The following is an 18,347-nucleotide window of genomic DNA, read 5'->3' as shown; positions in this document are numbered from 1 at the left end:
CATCAGCAGGCGGACTCTCAACCACTGCGCCACCAGGGAAGCCCTGAAGTTTAGTTTTTAAAAATAGTTTCTTAGCTATTTTTTAAGCTTCATCTTGATTAATCAGTTGATCTTATTAATTTCATGCAAATCTAATTTCGTTATTTCCCCCTGTAGACCTTTCCTTCTGTTTTTTGTGTTGTTTCTGGAATGTGTATGTTTTTACATATTAAACAGGTGACTGACTCAGCGTCAGAAGAGCACACGTGTAAACCCAGTGAAGGCAGGAGTTTTGTCCACCACTCTCTCCTTACATCCTAGAGAGGTCATAGCACATAATAGGGACTCAGTGAATCCTTGTTGAGTGATTTTAAGCTGTATGTTCAGCAATGTTGAACAGCTATGTTGAATCACGTATGCCATTGTTCCTTGCAGAGTTGTGAACAGGGTGATAAGATAGTGGCATAATTGGTGACCATGGATTAGAGTACTTTTCTGGATGAAACAGAATATATAGATCTTGGAGTTTTTAAAGCACCTTATTTGAATCATATATGGAACATACAACGTATAATGGTACAATTCAGCATTACTTTGTTGCTGAAGTTGTTGGTTTTACTTGCTGGGGTAATTTGTGTCATCTTAGTCACATGGAAGCCCAACCACGATTGGGGTTAATATTTGTTTCAAAATCGCCTGGGCAAATTTTTGATTTATTGATTTTAAATATCTTAATATCTCCACTGTATGGTTATATACTAGAATGAATGGCATGAGAGTGGTTTTTGTTGCAAAATTTGTTTTCTCTTGGTTTAGGTTCAGAGCACTGGTGAAGGAGAAGCACAGAGATACTTTGATCATGCACTCACTCTGAGAAACACAATATTGTTTCTGCGTCATAATAAAGATCTAGTTGCACAAACTGCACTGCCAGACCAACCCAATTATGGTATGATAAAAATACTTGATTTTGAAGACATGATCCTGTGGAACTTCTTTCTAAGAAATTAAACAGGTCATGCTCACTTATTTAATCATCACTTATTTAAAACATTTTGTGTAGATAGCACATTGAATTTATAACTGTTGGCTTGTTCTGTGAATTTCTTTACTCGTCAGCTGTTCCTTACCTTGTTTTACTGTTTCTCCTCTTTTATGTGCCACTGACTTTTGTAGTATCTAAATTTGTTTAGTTACCTACAAAAAGAGTTGGAGTGTTAATTTGTTTAAGTAGCTGATGGGATATAGAATAGGCATTTGTTTTGAGAGATGGACAAATGCCAAAATTTATTTAGGAAGCATGAAATATCAAGAATGAAAGATTCGTTATATAAAGATAATAAACAGGGTCTTCCTATTCAAATGCTGCTATAATATTTACTAAAGTATTTTACTTTAAAGAATAAAAAAGGGAACAGATAACCTCATTTCAAAGAGTTAAAGAAAGAAATGGAAGCAGTTTTAATCCATTGATGAACTCTAATGTGGCTCTTGCCCTAGTGTGCTCTCTCAGTTTCGTGGTAGAAAGGGGTTCCCGAACTTTAGTTGAACTGATGGTATTAGCTCCTAAATTGTGGAATGGCACCCAGGAATGTGTGTTTTTAAAAAGATGCAACAGCTTGGGCACCAGTGTAAGAGCATTACACTGTGAATGTAATTACATTGTGAAGTCTTTGGACATTCACAGGAGTTGCATTTTGGGACACTGTGAATTCTTAGCACCAGTATCACATTTAATTTCACTTATTCTTTCATTTACCTAAAAGTTCTATTTTCTGGCCAAGAGCCATAGTTTTCTTAGTCTTATCCATTTTCGTTCTACTGCTTTCATCAGCATCTGGCTTTCTTTTCAGCTCAACTAAAAAAATTTAGGGCAGAATCACTTGTCACTTTACAAGAGTTGTTGCAGAGGAGAGGACAAAGATGCTGGGTAATTTAGCTGAGTGAGGTTAGACACACTTAGTACCTAGTGACTCACTTCTTCAGCCTTGGGGTGTTTGGTTCAGAGTTGTGCATTAGCAGTATTACAAATGCTTCCATGCTGGAGCTCTTTCTGAGGTTATTCATAAACAGTTGAAACTGAGAATATTAAATCACCAAACACCAAGAGTCTGAAGCACTTATTGATAAGCATTTGTTGATAGTAACCATTTTTTGGTTACCAAATATTAGATATTGTGACCTAACAGTGAGTGGTGGCACAGTCTTAAATATGTCTCTGGATGTACAAATCCTGGAATTTCTGGCACTTTTTAGTGACTTATCGAGATAATGGGTTAGAATATTTGAACTATTCTGTTATAGCCATCTTTTACTGCCAATCATAGAGTCCAAGAATATTAGTGCTAGTGACCAGCCAGGGGTAACTCAATTTATAGGTAAAGAAATTGAAGCTTATCTTGGTTAAATCTCCTGCCCATTTAGTCATTAAAACCCATATAGTTAGTAAATGGAAGAGCGGGGACTTGAATCCATGTCTCTTGAATTTTTTTCCTTTGCTCTGTTCCTTATATCATCTTCTCTTGAACACTAAGGTTTTTATTGATTTATTCATCAACAATTCGTTGTTTAATAGGTTGGGCTAAACTTTGTTTTTCACCATGAATAGTCTGTGTATCATCAACTAAGTTAAATGGTAAACCTAAACCTATCCTGTGTGAAAGTAAAGTATAATTCTAACCTTTAAGGTATATTTAATAGTTGACTATTTCTGGAGCTTAGAATAATTGATATGGCTCCAAAGTTAAAATGTGATTAACTCCTCCCTCCCCGTGAGACCAAATGAGCAATTGTTTATGAAGTTTCATTCTTTTAACCAGCCTTTCTTAACTGGGGCTCCTCATTAGAACCACAGAATACAGAAGATGATTTAAGTGATGTTTCTCAATTTTTCTTATAATGGTGTATAACTAGTACCATTCTAGATTCATAGAAAAGAAGGTCATTCGTTCCAGATAAAGAATAACTTTTTAGGGCATTAGGGCTTAATATTCTCCGTGTTGAGAAAGGTAACTTTCTGTAGATGCCAGGAGTGATAATCTTACTCCTTTTTAAACAAGAAATTCTATAGTATTGGTGTTTAAGCATCTTGTTTTGAGTAGCAAGAATTTTTTTTTTATGTCACTAGTAATTTGTAGTTTGAGTGTATCATGTAGTACTTGGTATTCACTGTAAAGCAAAAAGTCTTCTGATACTGTCATAGAAGCAAACCTCTGATATGTGTGAAAAAGACTAGTTTCTTAGTAATCTTTTGGTTTTAGACAGCATGAGGCACTGCTTAAAAAACAGAAACAATGTGTGGTCTAACTTTTTTTCATTATGTATAAGCATAATTTTTTTTTCCAGGTATCTTTGTCTTTAAAAAAGATCTCTTTTCCCTAGGATTAGTACAAGTGAGACCTTAAAGCCACTGTTTGTAATTTGGCAGTCTAGTACTATGAAATGTTTAGAAATTAAACCTCATCTGTAGAAAAGCAATCACAGTTGTAAAAACTTTGTTTTAACCACCATCAACTCTTTAGACTTCCTTCCATATCCTAGTATTCATTAAATATTTTCTATACTTGGCATTGACAATGTTGAGTTTTACCTGAAGCTTCTAACCCTTTTGTGTTTCAGAAAAGGGCTTACTGCAAGGACCCACCCTTTCTCATATAACTTAGTTAAGATCACAGGCACTCCCCTTGTTTATCTGTGAGAGGCCAGACACAGACAGACCCTCCAAATTCCCTTTATCTTTTTAGAGAGCAGTAGGACTGGTATTTTCCAGAAGGATTAAGAATGGGAACACTTAAAATCAGTTGCATGCTAAGTGAGTTCCTGCTTTATGGACTACAGTTTAGGCACATGTTTCTAAATGAGGAATTCTTGCCCTTCTGGTCAATTCAGAACTTGGCTGCAGAGTTTTTATAGAGATTGAAAACTGGGGGAGGGAAGAATACAGCTTTCCCATGGCACTTAGGCTTTCATAAGATGCCACTGCCATGATGGAGAGGAAGTAAGATAAAGCAAACATATTTTTAAAGTATAAGGTTAGCCTGAAGAAACACCAGTAGAATAAAGACTTTCAGCTTTAAGTCTTAAAGAGTCTTATTGGTCTCCTAGGAAATAAAGTGCTTTATTTATTTTTTTTTTTTTTTAATTTTTTCCCGGTACGCGGGCCTCTCACTGCTGCGGCCTCTCCCGCCGCGGAGCACAGGCTCCGGACACGCAGGCTCAGCGGCCATGGCCCACGGGCCCAGCCGCTCCACGGCATGTGGGATCCTCCCAGACCGGGGCACGCACCCGCGTCCCTTGCATTGGCAGGCGGACTCTCAACCACTGCGCCACCAGGGAAGCCCTAAAGTGCTTTTTAATAGAGATATTCTACCTTATTAAAAAAATTTAAATCTCAAGGCAGGTATCAGTGTTTCATCTTAGACTCTTTTTTTTCACATTGTCAGTCTTTCATTCTATGTATGTGGTTGATCATAATTCAGGTTTTCCTCTGGATCTCTTGCGCTGTGAAAGCCTTCTTGGGTTGGACCCTGCAACTTGCAGCAGAGTTCTAAACAAAAATTACACACTGCTTGTTTCCATGGCTCCTCTCACCAATGAAATCCGGCCTGTCAGCAGCTGCACCCCTCAGGTAAAGACTCACTGGGAAGCTCACTCTGCTGCCATTTCATCCCTCCTCATGGCGACTTGAAGGAGAGGTTTATCAGTCTTATTGTATTAATTCTCAATTTGTAGATAACCAGATATTAACATCATCAACTCAGAAAGCAGTTTTGTATTTTTTGCTGTTGTAAGATGTTATGTTCAGTTTGTGAGGTATAATTGGTACATTTTATATATGTATTATCTAGTAACTAGTGACACATTCAGTTAAAATTTTCTTCTTGAATGCAGGATTTTAAAGAAAATGTTTTTGGCTGCTCTGAGAAGGAAACCTGGATTACCTTGAGGGATAAGATAAATTTAATTAGGAAAAATGAAATATTTTGGAAGTGGGGCTGTGATGCTAAATAACCTGAAAAGAAAAGATGATGCTTGAAACCTAGAACTCTAGTTATCTGTAAAATCGTGAAAATGATTGCTGGACTTTTACTTTTTAAAAATAGATCAGTTGCGTTTGTTTGTATACTTAGCAAGGCCATTGTGACATGTACCATTTTCAAAGAGTGAGCTTTGTGCTCTGTTCTTCAGTGCTACATCCTTCCTGGTTTCCTAGATGTGCTAGGTTTAATGGTGTAGAAGAAAAGAAGGGATTCTTGTACCAGGATGATTTTGTTGCCTGTGCGGATCTAGCTGCCTCAGTGTGCCCACTCCCCCCTTACCCCAGTTTTGTCCTCTGTTAAGCAGGAGTGATTGTAGATTTGCAGCCCCCCCCAAACACACGCGTGTGCGCATGTGCACACACACACACACACACACACACACACACACTCTTCCTTCTGTTCTTTAACACAGCCTCTGGTCATAGTAGGAATCCATGAAGTGAATGAATGGATGAATGGTAAGATGGATGGAAGGATACATAGTCCCTTTTGAGAAAAATTATTAATGATTGTAATAACTAACACTTTGATATAGAGCTTGTTATGTGCTGCCAGGTACTGTTTTAAACCTTTAACAATGTCCTTAAGAGATACGTTTTTTTTTTAATTATTTTTATGCCATGTTACAGATGAGCAAAATGAGGCACAAGAGCGCTTAAGTAACCTTAGGTGATAGGGCTGAGGGGATGAAGCCAAGATTCAGACTTAGGCCGTCTACTCCAGAGTCCATTCTCTTAATTGCAGTGATAAGCCATGCTTTCTCAATTCCAGTGTAAGTTTGAAACTGTTTGAATGGATCCTTTAAAATTTATCTTCATGAGGATGATAGCAGTTAACACTTACATGAGGCATTAGCTTTAAGAATATACTTGGTCATTTGTGAAATTTGGCTTCTTTAGATAAGTATTTACAACTTTATCTTACCTGTTTTATGATTTTAGCATATTGGACCAGCTATCCCAGAAGTCAGTTCTGTCTGGTTTAAACTGTACATTTACCATATCACCAGGCAAGGACCACCATCTCTTTTGCTGTCCAAAGGTACAAGACTTCGAAAACTGCCAGATATATTCCAGGTATGTTGAATGAGGTTTTTTTAAAAATCATTTTTAAGGAGGATAGAAACTGGTAAGCAGTATTATAGATAACTTTCTTAATTTTTTTTTGTTTGTTTCTAAATGCTATGCTGTGTTTTATTCATTTCTTTCCCATAGGGTTATGATCGATTACTAATAACTTCTTGGGGTCATGATCCTGGGGTTGTTCCTACATCAAATGTGCTCACGATGTTGAACGATGCCCTAACACATTCGGCGGTTTTGATTCAGGTACAGTTACCTTATTTGAAACAGTCAGTTTTGGATTTTTATTTTAAAGATCATAATTTGTCTAGCTTTCTGCTGAGTCGCAATCAGACATCAGTAATTTGACATTTGTAAAACTGAAATGTAAGGAAACAGAGATCTGCGTTTTAGTCCTGGCCTTTGTCTAGCAGCGTGGGAGTGGTGGAAACAGCAAAGGCTTTGAAGTTAGACCCAACCTTGAGTTTCAGCCTCATCTTTTGCTACTTGTGTGGCCTTATTTGTTTTTAATAGTAGCCTTAGAATAGAGACGCAGTTCACATATCATATTCCCCAATTGAATTCAGTGATTCAGTGGTTTTAGAGTATTCACAGATGTCTACAGTCAGCACCACACTCAATTTTACAACATTTTTCTGGACCTTTAGTTCTCACTCCCCTATTCCACTTTCACACACCCCCACCCCCCACCCCCCCACCGCCCCAGCAAGACTAATGTACTTGCTGTCTCCCTAGAATGCCTGCTTGGGGCATTTCAGATACATGGAATCATATAATATGTAGTCTTTTGTGACTGGCTTCTTTCCTGTTGTCAAGGTTCATCATGTAGCATGAGTACTGCATTCCTTTTTATGGCCAAATAATATCCCCTTGTACGACGAAGTGCATTTTGTTTATCCGTTCATCAGTTGATTGCTTCTACCTTTTGGCTATTACAAATAGTAATAATCACTGTTATAAACATTTATGTACAGGTTTTTGTGTGGACATGTTGTCATTACTTTTGAGTGTATCCCTAGGAGTGGAAATGCTGAGTCATATGGTAACTCTGTTTAACTATTTAAGGAACTGCACCATTTTACAGTCCTTCCAGCACTTGGTATTATCTGATTTTTTTATTATAGCCACCCCAGCAGGTGTGAAGTGGTGTGTAACATTTTAGAGATACTCCTCTTATACTTAGTTTCCCATCTGCAAAATGGAGATGGTAATATCTACTGTGTAACAACAAAAAATAATAGTGACAGCTAATGCCAAGGTAAGCATTTTTAGCCTTAGGATTGTTGAGAGAATGAAATGAGAAGGTGTGTATGAAGTGTGTAGCACACTTTCTGGTATGTAATAGGCTCTTTGTAAAGATTTCATTAATTCATTGAACTAACAATTGTACTTGCCTTACAGAATTAGTAATTCTGTACTAATTAATGTGCATATACAAATAAGATGTCCCTGTCTTCAAGAAACTTAAAGTCTGGTGGGAAAAGTTGCATAAGCAGTCACTTCCATTTTTTTGCTGAGTGCTAAAGAGAGTTATACAGTGCAAGCATTAAAGAGAAGTATCTTTCTAGCCTTGGAACAAGGACAAAGGCTTAGGGAAAGCTCCTGAGAGAAAATGAGACCCAGGCTAAATAGAAAAGGCTCATTTAGAGGAGAGCGAGGCCAGGCAGAGGGGTCAGCATGAATAAATCTCTGGGTAGAGATTTTTTTTTCTTTTTCTTCATAACTATTTCCCTGGTGCCCAAAAATAGTGCCTGACTCGTAGAAGTTGCTCAGTGAGTGTTTGTTGAATAAATGAATAGGAATACGAAGTGGGAGCATGTGCTAGGGCCTGTAAGCTGTTATGTAATTTTGAGGGGTGAGCTGAAGTATGATGGGATGGTGGTCAGAGATGAGTCTGGAGAAGTAGGCAGGCCCTGGAGGGCAGTGGACCTTAACTGTCCCAATGTAGTGCTTAGACTTTCCCCTTTAGATTGATGGCAGCCAGTAAAGGGTGCTGAGCAGGGGATAAACATGGTCAGTTTTGATTTGGAAGATCAGCCTGAAGACTGTTGAGAATGGCTGGGTGGGAGAAGACAGGATTAGGATTCAGTGTTGGAGACCAGATAAGAGATGAGGACAGCCTAGGTCACGGAAGTGGTAATAAGAATGAAAAGGAAGAATTATTACAAATATAAAATAAATAGAATTGATCAGATGTCTGAGATGGCTGTGGGAAGAAGAAGAACGATTCCTGAGGTACTTGGCTTTTGAAAGTGGAAGAATGATGATATCACACAGAGCCGGTTTATGGGGGCAGATGAGGTGGTGTGTTTTGGGCCTGTGGGACATTTGGGTGGTGGAGATATTTAGGAGGTAATTGAAATTATTCTGAAATTGAAATGAGAGCTTGAACAGGAGAGGCTGACTTGAGTGTCAGCATCAGCATGTGGATGGCAGTAGAAACCGTGAGACGATGCATTAGCCAGCCAGGGCAGACATGAAGAGGGGTGAGGGGAGATACACAGTAGAGTGGGTTACACATGGACTGGAGGGTCAGTCTGCCTGAATTCACATCTTGATTCCATCACTTATTGGCAATGTTGGGCAAGTTAAATAACCTCCTTGAACTTCAGTGACTTCACCTGCAAATCGGAGATGATAACAGTTCTTATCTTTATACAATTGTTGAAAAATGACTGAAGTGGATGATCTACGTAAAAATGCTTTAGACCATTGTTTAGCACGTCGGAAGATCTCAAAAAATGTTCGCTGTGGTGGTGGGAGAAGAGTAAGAGGAGTTTTAAAGTGTCGTTAAGGAGTTCTGCCTTTGCTAAAAAAGAATGCCTCTTTTATTAATTTTTATGGAAAAATTCACCTTGCTGGAACTTCAAACACAACAAAATTAAGATTTTGATTAAAACCATGCTTTTATAATAGCCATCTCGTTTAGGGTTGAAATCATAAATGTATCAGTGGAATAGAAGCAAGATGTCAGAAATATATTCAAGTTGTTATATGAACCAAATAAATGAATGTGATTTTTTTCCCTGAAATTATTTTTTTTCTTTTATGTCACGGTATCTTGAATTTGAATAAGGTATGGGTCTCTTTTAAAGGGAAAAAATGTATAGATCCCCAGTGTTAAATTTTCTATTATAACGATTTGAAATACATGTAAACATAAAATTAAATTCCTCATGCTTATCATTCTTACACAACTGCAAAGCCAAAGTGAATTTAGGAATTAAATATGAAAGACTAACAAAATTTAAATGAACAACATTAGTTGAGTGTGATGGGTGAAAGTAAATTATTATTTGTAATGTGGGACTGGCGTGGTTAGACTCATAGATTTTTTTCAATTTAACTTTTGATAGTAAATTCACATGATTCAAAAATAAAACACTATTAAAAGATGCACAGAGAAAAGTATCACTGCCCTTCTAACACTCTACCCAGTGCCCACTCCCTAACTCTCCTCCAAATCAGACAGCCACATTAGTTTTTGCTGTACCCTTCTAGAATTTCTTTTTTTTTTTTTTTTTTTGTGGTATGCGGGCCTCTCACTGTTGTGGCCTCTCCCGTTGCGGAGCACAGGCTCCGGACGTGCAGGCTCAGCGGCCATGGCTCACGGGGCCCAGCCGCTCCGCGGCATGTGGGATCTTCCTGGACCGGGGCACGAACCCATGTCCCCTGCATTGGCAGGCGGACTCTCAACCACTGCGCCACCAGGGAAGCCCCTAGAATTTCTTTATGCATGTGCAAGCGGTTACACACTGAGATGCCCCATGCTTTTTCCACTTAGCAGTTGGAACTTTCCATTTCACTTTGTAGAGAGCTTGCTCTTTTTTGCAGCTGCATTGAAAATACATACATTAATTTATTTAATTAGTCCCCTACTGACAGGCATTTTGGTTGTTTCCGATCGTGTATAATTATGATGTTGCAGCAAGTAATTTTCAGTATGTGTCATTCAGTGCAGGGTTTTGAGATTTACATTCCTAATCCATGGCATGCCAGGTTATCATGGGGATCCTCCACCACTTTTCTCTCTCAGCGCTGCAGCTGACCCTTGTGTGAGTGCACTTGATCTCATTAAGGCTTCACTTGGCTGACACCAGATTTACCTGTTTTTTCATTAGCCCATACACTCAATTTGATACACATTGCCTTAATAGGTTAATATAGACTTCAGATTATTTTTACTTGCTGGAGAAAAATAGAAAATTGTTGAGAGCATTTTGATGGAGTATTAATGTGGAATACACCATCACGAGGCACAGTCTTGTTTATTGTTTGTCTACTATTGGAAATACAGGTTTCGCGTATACCTTTCAACTTGTGTTTTTTCATGTTTAGGGACATGGTTTGCATGGGATAGGAGAAACTGTCCACATACCTTTCCCATTTGATGAGACAGAACTACAAGGAGGTACCTGAATTTTGAGTTGTATCCATTTGACTTCTTTATGATTAATCTTGTCCACAATTTGGTGGAAACATAGCAGGAAGTAAATTCTTAAAATTTTTAAGTTCTAAGGTCTTAAAACTATTCTGCTTTTAAAGAGTATTGGCAAAAGGTAGTTTTCTGTCATGTGCCTGTTCCTATAAAGAACTAATAGAATAAGACTCATTTAGGACCTAGGCCTAGAAGGAATACTAGTCTGTCTTAGAGATGAAGAGACTAAGTAGGTAGCTACATAGATGGAAGACTAGGTTTTCTGTATGTTTGGCCTTTTAGTTTCCTTTTATTGTTTATTTATTTGGAGGTTGGGGGAGAAGACAAGTCATAGGGAAGATTTTACGCTTAGAAAGTTGATTTTTTTTTCCCCCCAGTGTTACATACTGGTTTTTTTCAGGGGCTTTTATGGACACTAATGAACATTTGTATACTAACTTACAGTTTACGGAGAACTTGCATGTATTTCTTGTTTCAGCATTTTTTTTTTTACAGTAACAAATTTTTTTGAAAAAACTTTTATTAATGGTCAATGTGTTTTAAGTTTGTGCTATAGTATTAGAAGCCCCAAATCTAGAGTCATTGTGTAGAGAAAATGAGAAAACACTAATTTACTTTTTAATTAATTAATTAAAATTTTTTTTACATTTTATTTTTCCTATTAGAGAGGACTTCAGTGAATAGCAAAGTCTGAGCTAAATTTAGCAGGTTCGAATCAAGGGTGAAAAGCCTGTTTAATGTTATCTCTTTTTAGAATTGTGAGCTATAATACATTTGATGAAAGATGCCTGGAGAATTTCTATAAACGCAAAATCATTCTTCCTTTTGTTTAAATACACCTTTCCTCTGTTGAATATTAAGAAAGCATGTATATTCAAAATAAAAATACTCTCTGATTAAAACTTACGTATATTTATATAGCACTTATGTTTCCTGCTCCATGCAAAACTTTCATTCTCTAATCTATTTTTCTTGTTCTTAGAATATTGCTTGGAATTTTAGAGAGCAGGGAATCGTTCAAGTAATTTAACTTAATTCATATAAGAACTTTTCTTCTAAAATGTTAGACACCAATGCCCCTCCTTGCCCAAAGCAGGGAAAAGGAAGAAGATTTTTATAAGTATTTTTTCTTTTCCACATGGCTAGGCTGCAAAAGGCTCACATTTGAAATTAAATGCTCTCTTTTGGCTGTTGTGAATAAATGTGTACAAAATTTGGAAAAGAGAGTTTTCTCTTCCAAAAAATAGCCCCTATTCAGAAATAAGTATTTCTCTGCAACTAAACTTCGCTAGTTAATTCTCTGATACTTTATAAATTCTATGGAAAAATTTATTGTTCACCAGAAGATACAGGATAGTGACAGCAGGATCTTAAAAATCACAAAATCTCAAGAACTGATTTAATAAATCTCTTGCCTTTGGAGATTACTGTGCGAATTCTAAAAAAGAGGAATATTCATATTTGGTTATAGAGCATCTTTCTCTTTTGTAAGTTCACATATTTGTGAGAACGAGCTGATATTTAAATAATTTATTAGGGATATAATTTCAAGTACTTAGCTTTAGTTTCAATAAGAATACTTTTTACTTAAATTAAAAAAAATATGATGTGTATTTAATGCATTTCCTGGTAGAAACCCACTAAGTAAGTATTTGAGGCAGAATAGAACTACAAAGAGAAGCCTAGAGAATTTGCCACTGACTGGCCCTATTTGATTACTTAGCAGGTCAGTTGTTTTGCTACATCAGTTGCCTTCTGAAGTCTAAATATGTTGTATGTGTACAGCATCCTTTTTCATCCAGAGATATTCCTTCATTGGAATCAATCTTGATAAAATATAAAAGTAGTTCTAAGAATTGTTTAATAAAAGGAAAGTATATTTAAGTTTTTGGTGTTTTGTTGTAAAACTATTTACTTATAATGTGATGTCAACTCTTTGTTCTTAGAGTTTACGCGTGTCAGTATGGGTGTTCATAAAGCATTGCAGATGTTAAGGAACAAAGTGGACTTGCAGCATTTTTGTGGATATGTCACCATGTTGAATGCTTCTAGCCAACTTGCAAACAGAAAACTCAGTGATGCTTCTGATGAGAGAGGTTAGCCACTAGCTGGGTTCTTTGAATTAAGATAATTGGTACTGAGTTTATCACAAGCTTAATATTTAAAAAGCATGGGTACCTTTGTGGGGATGTTGACTTATTTAATACTTAATGTTTTTCCACTGAAAGATGAGAAAATACTCTGTGACATCATTGGGACAAATATCAGTTGTTCAAATGGAGAAAATACTAAGAGCATAAGTAAAGAAGTGATGACCTGGGGTTGGAATACAGAATGGTTATTGGGTTTTAGCCCTTTACTGTCGTATTTATGTTTATAGGCTTTAAATTAAGTTCCTTTGTGGGGTGATGGTTTCAAAACTTTAGTCTCTTTGTAAAATTGTTTTCAAACTAGAATGAGTAGTTTTTCCCTTTCAGCTTTCCTCTTCCTATCAAGGCACCATTGTCTTGTTATGCAGGCCTTAAAAATCATACCTTTATCTCATCCTTCTCCTTTCCTACTCAACCCAGTTAGTTTCCAAGTTCTGTGAATTAGTCTTTAGAAATGTCTCTTATATCCATTTCTTTCCCCCTCTCTTTAATTCTCTGTAACTGCCATTCTGTTCTGAGTTTTGATACTTTATACATGTTTTATTGTGACCATTTCCTGCTTAGCCTTCCTGGCCCCATTTTCTTCTTTCTGTCTCCAGCCTGTCCTGCATATTGACAACAGCTAATTTTCCTTAGATACCTTTTTCTTTCTAATTTAAAAATTCATTTTCAAATCACCTTCTCATAGTTACTGATTGTTTCTGTTCTGGCATAATTTTGGCTTGTATGTGGCTTTGGTTGCCATGATGTCACCTCTGGTCCACGACTCTAGGGAACCTTTTAATTCAAGTCTCTATCATTGATTGACTGTATTCGCTAAACCTCTTAGTTTGAAATCCTGAGAAAATATGATTGATTGCTAGCCATTCAGTGGATTGAATTAGTATCCACTCCTGGTCCATTTACCTTTGGCCAGAGGAGTTGGGTAACTTTCAACAGTTGACTGCCAGGCATCACAGGAGCATTTTTAGAGAAGAGGGCTGTGGGTTAGGCAGTCATTTCAATGAATGTCTACTGTAGCTGTCATGTTTTATTTCATTCATTCTATAAACATTTACAAAATACCTCCTTAGGTGTTGGAGATATTTCTGTTTTAAGTCCTAGGGAATAAAGACCTGGAAGGAGAGACAAGCAAGTGAATCAGCCTACTGTGTAGTGTTAAAAGACTGAGATATGGGGGTCTGCTTCTTGAAGTGCTAAAGTAGGACAGAGAAGGCATATCCCAGCCCAGTTGAGCTATCAGAGAGGCCTCTTAGAGAAGGTAAAGTTTGAACTAAATTTTGAAAAGTGAGGAGTTCGCTACACACAGATGATTGTTGTTTATTTAGAGGGTAGCAACCTTTAGGCAGAGGGAATCAGGCAATAGAGTAGCTCATCTTGGCCAAAAGAAAGAGTTTGTTGGGCAGTAGTAGATGAGAGTAGAGAAGTAATAAATGAGATCTAGAAGATCTTGGAGGATCTTTCATGCTGAAAGATACAGGGAGTCAAAAAAAAATATTTTGAGAAGGAATGATGTAATCAGACTGCATGTTTCTATGGGGATAGAAATGACTTTAGTAATTCTCTAAAAGGTCTAAACTTGTGTTCTGCCTTTTTAATCCTTTTTTTTTTAGGTCAGGGCTTTACAAGCTCAGTACTATTTATGTTTGGAGCTGGATAATTCCTTGTTGTGGGGGGCTGTCCTGTGCACTGTTGGATGTTTAGGCTCTCTAGATATCAGTAGCATCCCTGTCCCCATTCATGGCAACCAAACCATGTCTTCGAACGTTGCTAAATGTTTCTTTAAGAACATTTTAAGAACTACTGCTTTAGGCTAAAGACTGTTCATTGTTTTCCGTTGTCATTTCTGTTGCCTGAAGTCTTCTTTTCTGTTAGGACTGACTTATTGACAACCTGTGCCAACTACTAGAATCCTAATATTGTGTATGCCCTTTAATTATAAGGAGAACCTGATTTGGCTTCTGGCTCAGATGTAAATGGGAGTACAGAGTCATTTGAAATGGTCATTGAGGAAGCAACTATAGATTCAGCCACAAAGCAAAACTCTGGTAAGGCTTTAAAAATTATTTGCAATCTTGGACTAATTTCTGAGGTTTGACTCTTTTGTTAAGTCACTTGGATATCGTTTGTCTGCTCTTATTATAATGGTCTTTTTCATAAGTATTTTCTAGGAAAGAATTTTATATATTTAGAATAATAATTAAAGTTAGTTAAAATATTATAAAACTATGATCTGAGAATAAAAATGTTTTATTTTTCCTGGGTTGATTCTCTCATCTTGTAGATGTCCTGCACTACTTTTTTTTTTTTTTTTTTTTTTTGGTAAAAGACCACTTTGAGCATCTGTTGAAAGCTGTAGGCCTTCTTCCCAGAAGCATGTACATACTCAAAAAAACATTCTTTCCTGTTTCAGAGATCCACTGATCCCCTCTCTGAGTCTTCTCCCCTGCTAAGCCCTTTGGTGGATGTCAGTGGGGGGTGGGAAGAATCTATGAAAATCTCTGGAGCTCAGTTAAGAAACCCTGGTTGGTCATAATATATATAAATATATATATGATTAATAACTTTATATATCCTTTTGTAGTTGCCACAACAGAGGCAGATTGGGTTCCTCTCGAGCTGTGCTTTGGAATTCCACTGTTTAGTTCTGAATTAAACCAGAAAGTGTGCAGAAAAATTGCTACACATGGCCTTTGCAGAAGAGAGAGGTGAGGGTTTATGTTTGTCATCTTTTCATCTATGAGACTTCTTAAGCTCTCAGTATTAGTTGCTATATCATACGTTGTCTTATTTCACACATGATCATAGTACTTGCCTTGTGTTTATTTGTTGATTGAATAAAAATGGCTAGTTTAAGGGTTTGCTATGTAATTTAAAATTAAAGTTCAGTATCTCAGAAATTAGGCACATGCAAGTCTTTTGGACACATGTTTTGGTTAATTATATTTACTTAGTTACCCAGATTGAGCGAGAGTATAGTTAAAATGGGCATGCTTATATGACTGTATGAACCTAGTTGTTTTTTTTTTGCGTTACGCGGGCCTCTCACTGTTGTGGCCTCTCCCGTTGTGGAGCACAGGCTCCGGATGCGCAGGCCCAGCGGCCATGGCTCATGGGCCCAGCCGCTCCGCGGCATGTGGGATCTTCCTGGACCGGGGCACGAACCCGTGTCCCCTGCAACGGCAGGCAGACTCTCAACCACTGCGCCACCAGGGAAGCCCTGAACCTAGTTTTTTTTAATATGTAAATATCAATAGAAATTCTCTTTCTTAACATACACTCAAGTTATGTTAATAGTGATTATCTCCTATAATGGAATTATGGCTGACTTTCTAAATTTTCTTCAGTTTCCACATTTTCTAAAATGAGCACATATTATCAGAAATGACATGTAGGTTTTATCTCATATGCCAACTCTGATCCATTGGGAATGGCTGCTAAGAGTCAGCGTTGTAAAGGTTCTGAGACTGTTTGGTTTAGCCAAAAAGAATATCATTGAATCTGATTGTCATGGTGGGTGGCTTGTAGAGATGATATCCACAGATCTTGACATCTTTATTTAGGAAAACAAAGTTGGATAATAATTAATTTAATTGGCTCAATGTAGCTTATATCAGAAAATTAAAAGCACTTAACTGACAAATAATTTTAATAGCTATCCTGAAAATAAAATAACATACATGCATAAAAAAATACTATATAGTTTTAATGATTGCCACTATAATTGTTAGCAATTTACATATTTGAAAAATGTGTACCTAAATTTTTTTTTTTTTTTTTTTTTGCGGTACGTGGGCCTCTCACTGTTGTGGCCTCTCTCGTTGCGGAGCACAGGCTCTGGACGCGCAGGCTCAGCGGCCATGGCTCATGGGCCTAGCTGCTCCGCGGCATGTGGGATCTTCCCAGACTGGGGCATGAACCCGTGTCCCCTGCATCGGCAGGTGGACTCTCAACCACTGCGCCACCAGGGAAGCCCTGTACCTAAATTTTTATTTTAGAAGTTTTCTTGTATTTAACATTTATATTTGGTAGTAGCTTAAACTTTTAACAATAATTTTCCACTTTTGGTTATGCATGATGTTTTATTTCAAAATGGTCTTTTTATGCACTGTTACTCTGTATTATTAAAAGAAGCAGAAATTTCATTGACGGGAACCATTGAAATTGTTTTTTAAAAATTTGTATGTAATTAACCAAGATGTATATACATATATAAATGTGTTTAAATTGTTAAAATTAAACTCTTGTGAGATATTAGTTCTTGTCATATTTGTTTTAAACTTTTCCCCTTTTTTTCAGCCTTCAGAACCTCTTACATTCCAGTAGAAAACTGTCTCTACAAGTCCTTAACTTTGTTCACTCATTCCAGGTAACAAAAACCAAAAAAATCCAAATGGTATTTGCATAGGGCTTTTATAGTATGCAAAACACTTCCATGTTTGTTCTGAGTCTCCACAGCAGTAAGACATGAAATAAGCATTATTTCATGCTTATTTATGCATTTTAATTTATAAACAAAGATGCTGAAATTCAGGAAGTTAACTGACTTATACATGATTTCACTGGCCACGTGTTTAGGAAGCTTGGACTGTTTGTTCTGTGCTGGTGCTTCATTAAACGGAAATGTGTTAAGCATCTACCATGGGCCATGCACCGTGCTAGGTGCTGGTTCTTGGGTCAGTACACTTCCATTAATAACTGCAGTGATTCTCCATTGCTGAGGGGGGTTGTCTGTTATGGTAGTGAATGCCAGTGCTCTAGACCTTTTATCTTCCCCCCAAGGAAAGAAAGGATACTCTAGACTTGATTTGTAGATAAACTTTTAGAATGGAATATTTTTGTTTGGTATATCTGTTCTAACATTATGAAATCAGTATTTTGGAGTTTGGTTTCATTCATTCTTTCAATAAATGATTGAGTCGACTCTATGAGAGACCCTTTACCAGGTGCTGGGGAAACAATGATGTCTAAGACACTAATGGAGCTTAAGTGTTGTATGAGACCATAGTCGAGTAAACATCGAAATATGTGAAGCAATTACAGATTTCAGTAAGTGCTTTGAAGGAGCCAGGCTCCTTCAAATCTGATGGAATCCAAAGGTAGACCTAATTTAAATACATAGAGATGATGCATAAGCTGAAACCTAAAGGATGGGAAAGAGTATGCCAGGCCGAGGTTAGTAGGTGCAAAAGTCCTGTGTCAGGAAGGCACTCGGCCTGCAAGGAAACGAGAAGGCCAGTGTGGCAGAAGCCTCGTGAAAGAGGGATGATGGGAAGAGGTGAGGTTGAAGAAGAACGGAGAGCCTTCTAGAGTATGTTAAAGAATATGTATTTTATGCTGAGTGCAAAGAGAAACTGTTAAAGACTTTTAACAGAGAATGACATTATTCTTAATGGACTCAAAGATTAGTTACTGTTTAGAGAATAGATTAAAAACAGACAAGCACAGAAACAAGGTAAGTTCGGAGACTGCTCTAATAGCCCAAGTAAGAGATGTTGGTGGCCGAACACCCTTTTTAGTTTTAAAAAAATTTGCATGTATCCATAATAAAGGTTTGTTTATTACATGTATATACTGTTAAACATGTAATAATGTAATAAATTATGTATATTATAAAGGATACACAAAACCAGGAATTTTATCAGATGCAATAAGTAGC

General features: G+C 37.1%; 1 protein-coding gene across 4 annotated transcripts in view; it reads left to right on the top strand.

Moving 5' to 3' along the window:
• Positions 1 to 18,347, top strand: part of FAM91A1 (family with sequence similarity 91 member A1) — a 61,163-nt gene that overhangs the window by 21,056 nt on the left and 21,760 nt on the right. For 3 of the 4 annotated variants that reach the window (XM_022554023.2, XM_022554022.2, XM_089898746.1), the window contains 9 exons: positions 796 to 928; positions 4,458 to 4,606; positions 5,960 to 6,094; positions 6,233 to 6,346; positions 10,439 to 10,511; positions 12,485 to 12,634; positions 14,632 to 14,736; positions 15,273 to 15,396; positions 16,988 to 17,057. In XM_022554023.2, the coding sequence (XP_022409731.1) occupies positions 796 to 928; positions 4,458 to 4,606; positions 5,960 to 6,094; positions 6,233 to 6,346; positions 10,439 to 10,511; positions 12,485 to 12,634; positions 14,632 to 14,736; positions 15,273 to 15,396; positions 16,988 to 17,057 (1,053 nt within the window). The remainder of the gene's footprint in view (positions 1 to 795; positions 929 to 4,457; positions 4,607 to 5,959; positions 6,095 to 6,232; positions 6,347 to 10,438; positions 10,512 to 12,484; positions 12,635 to 14,631; positions 14,737 to 15,272; positions 15,397 to 16,987; positions 17,058 to 18,347) is intronic. The other variant, XM_089898745.1, reaches the window with a different exon arrangement.

Source organism: Delphinapterus leucas, chromosome 17, assembly GCF_059928025.1.
Source record: "Delphinapterus leucas isolate spDelLeu-1000000601 "Yukka" chromosome 17, BTC_Dleu_Yukka2, whole genome shotgun sequence".
NCBI classification, from domain to species: Eukaryota; Metazoa; Chordata; class Mammalia; order Artiodactyla; family Monodontidae; genus Delphinapterus; species Delphinapterus leucas.
Note: the sequence above shows the minus strand (reverse complement) of the source record. Positions and strands in the feature narration are given on the sequence as shown.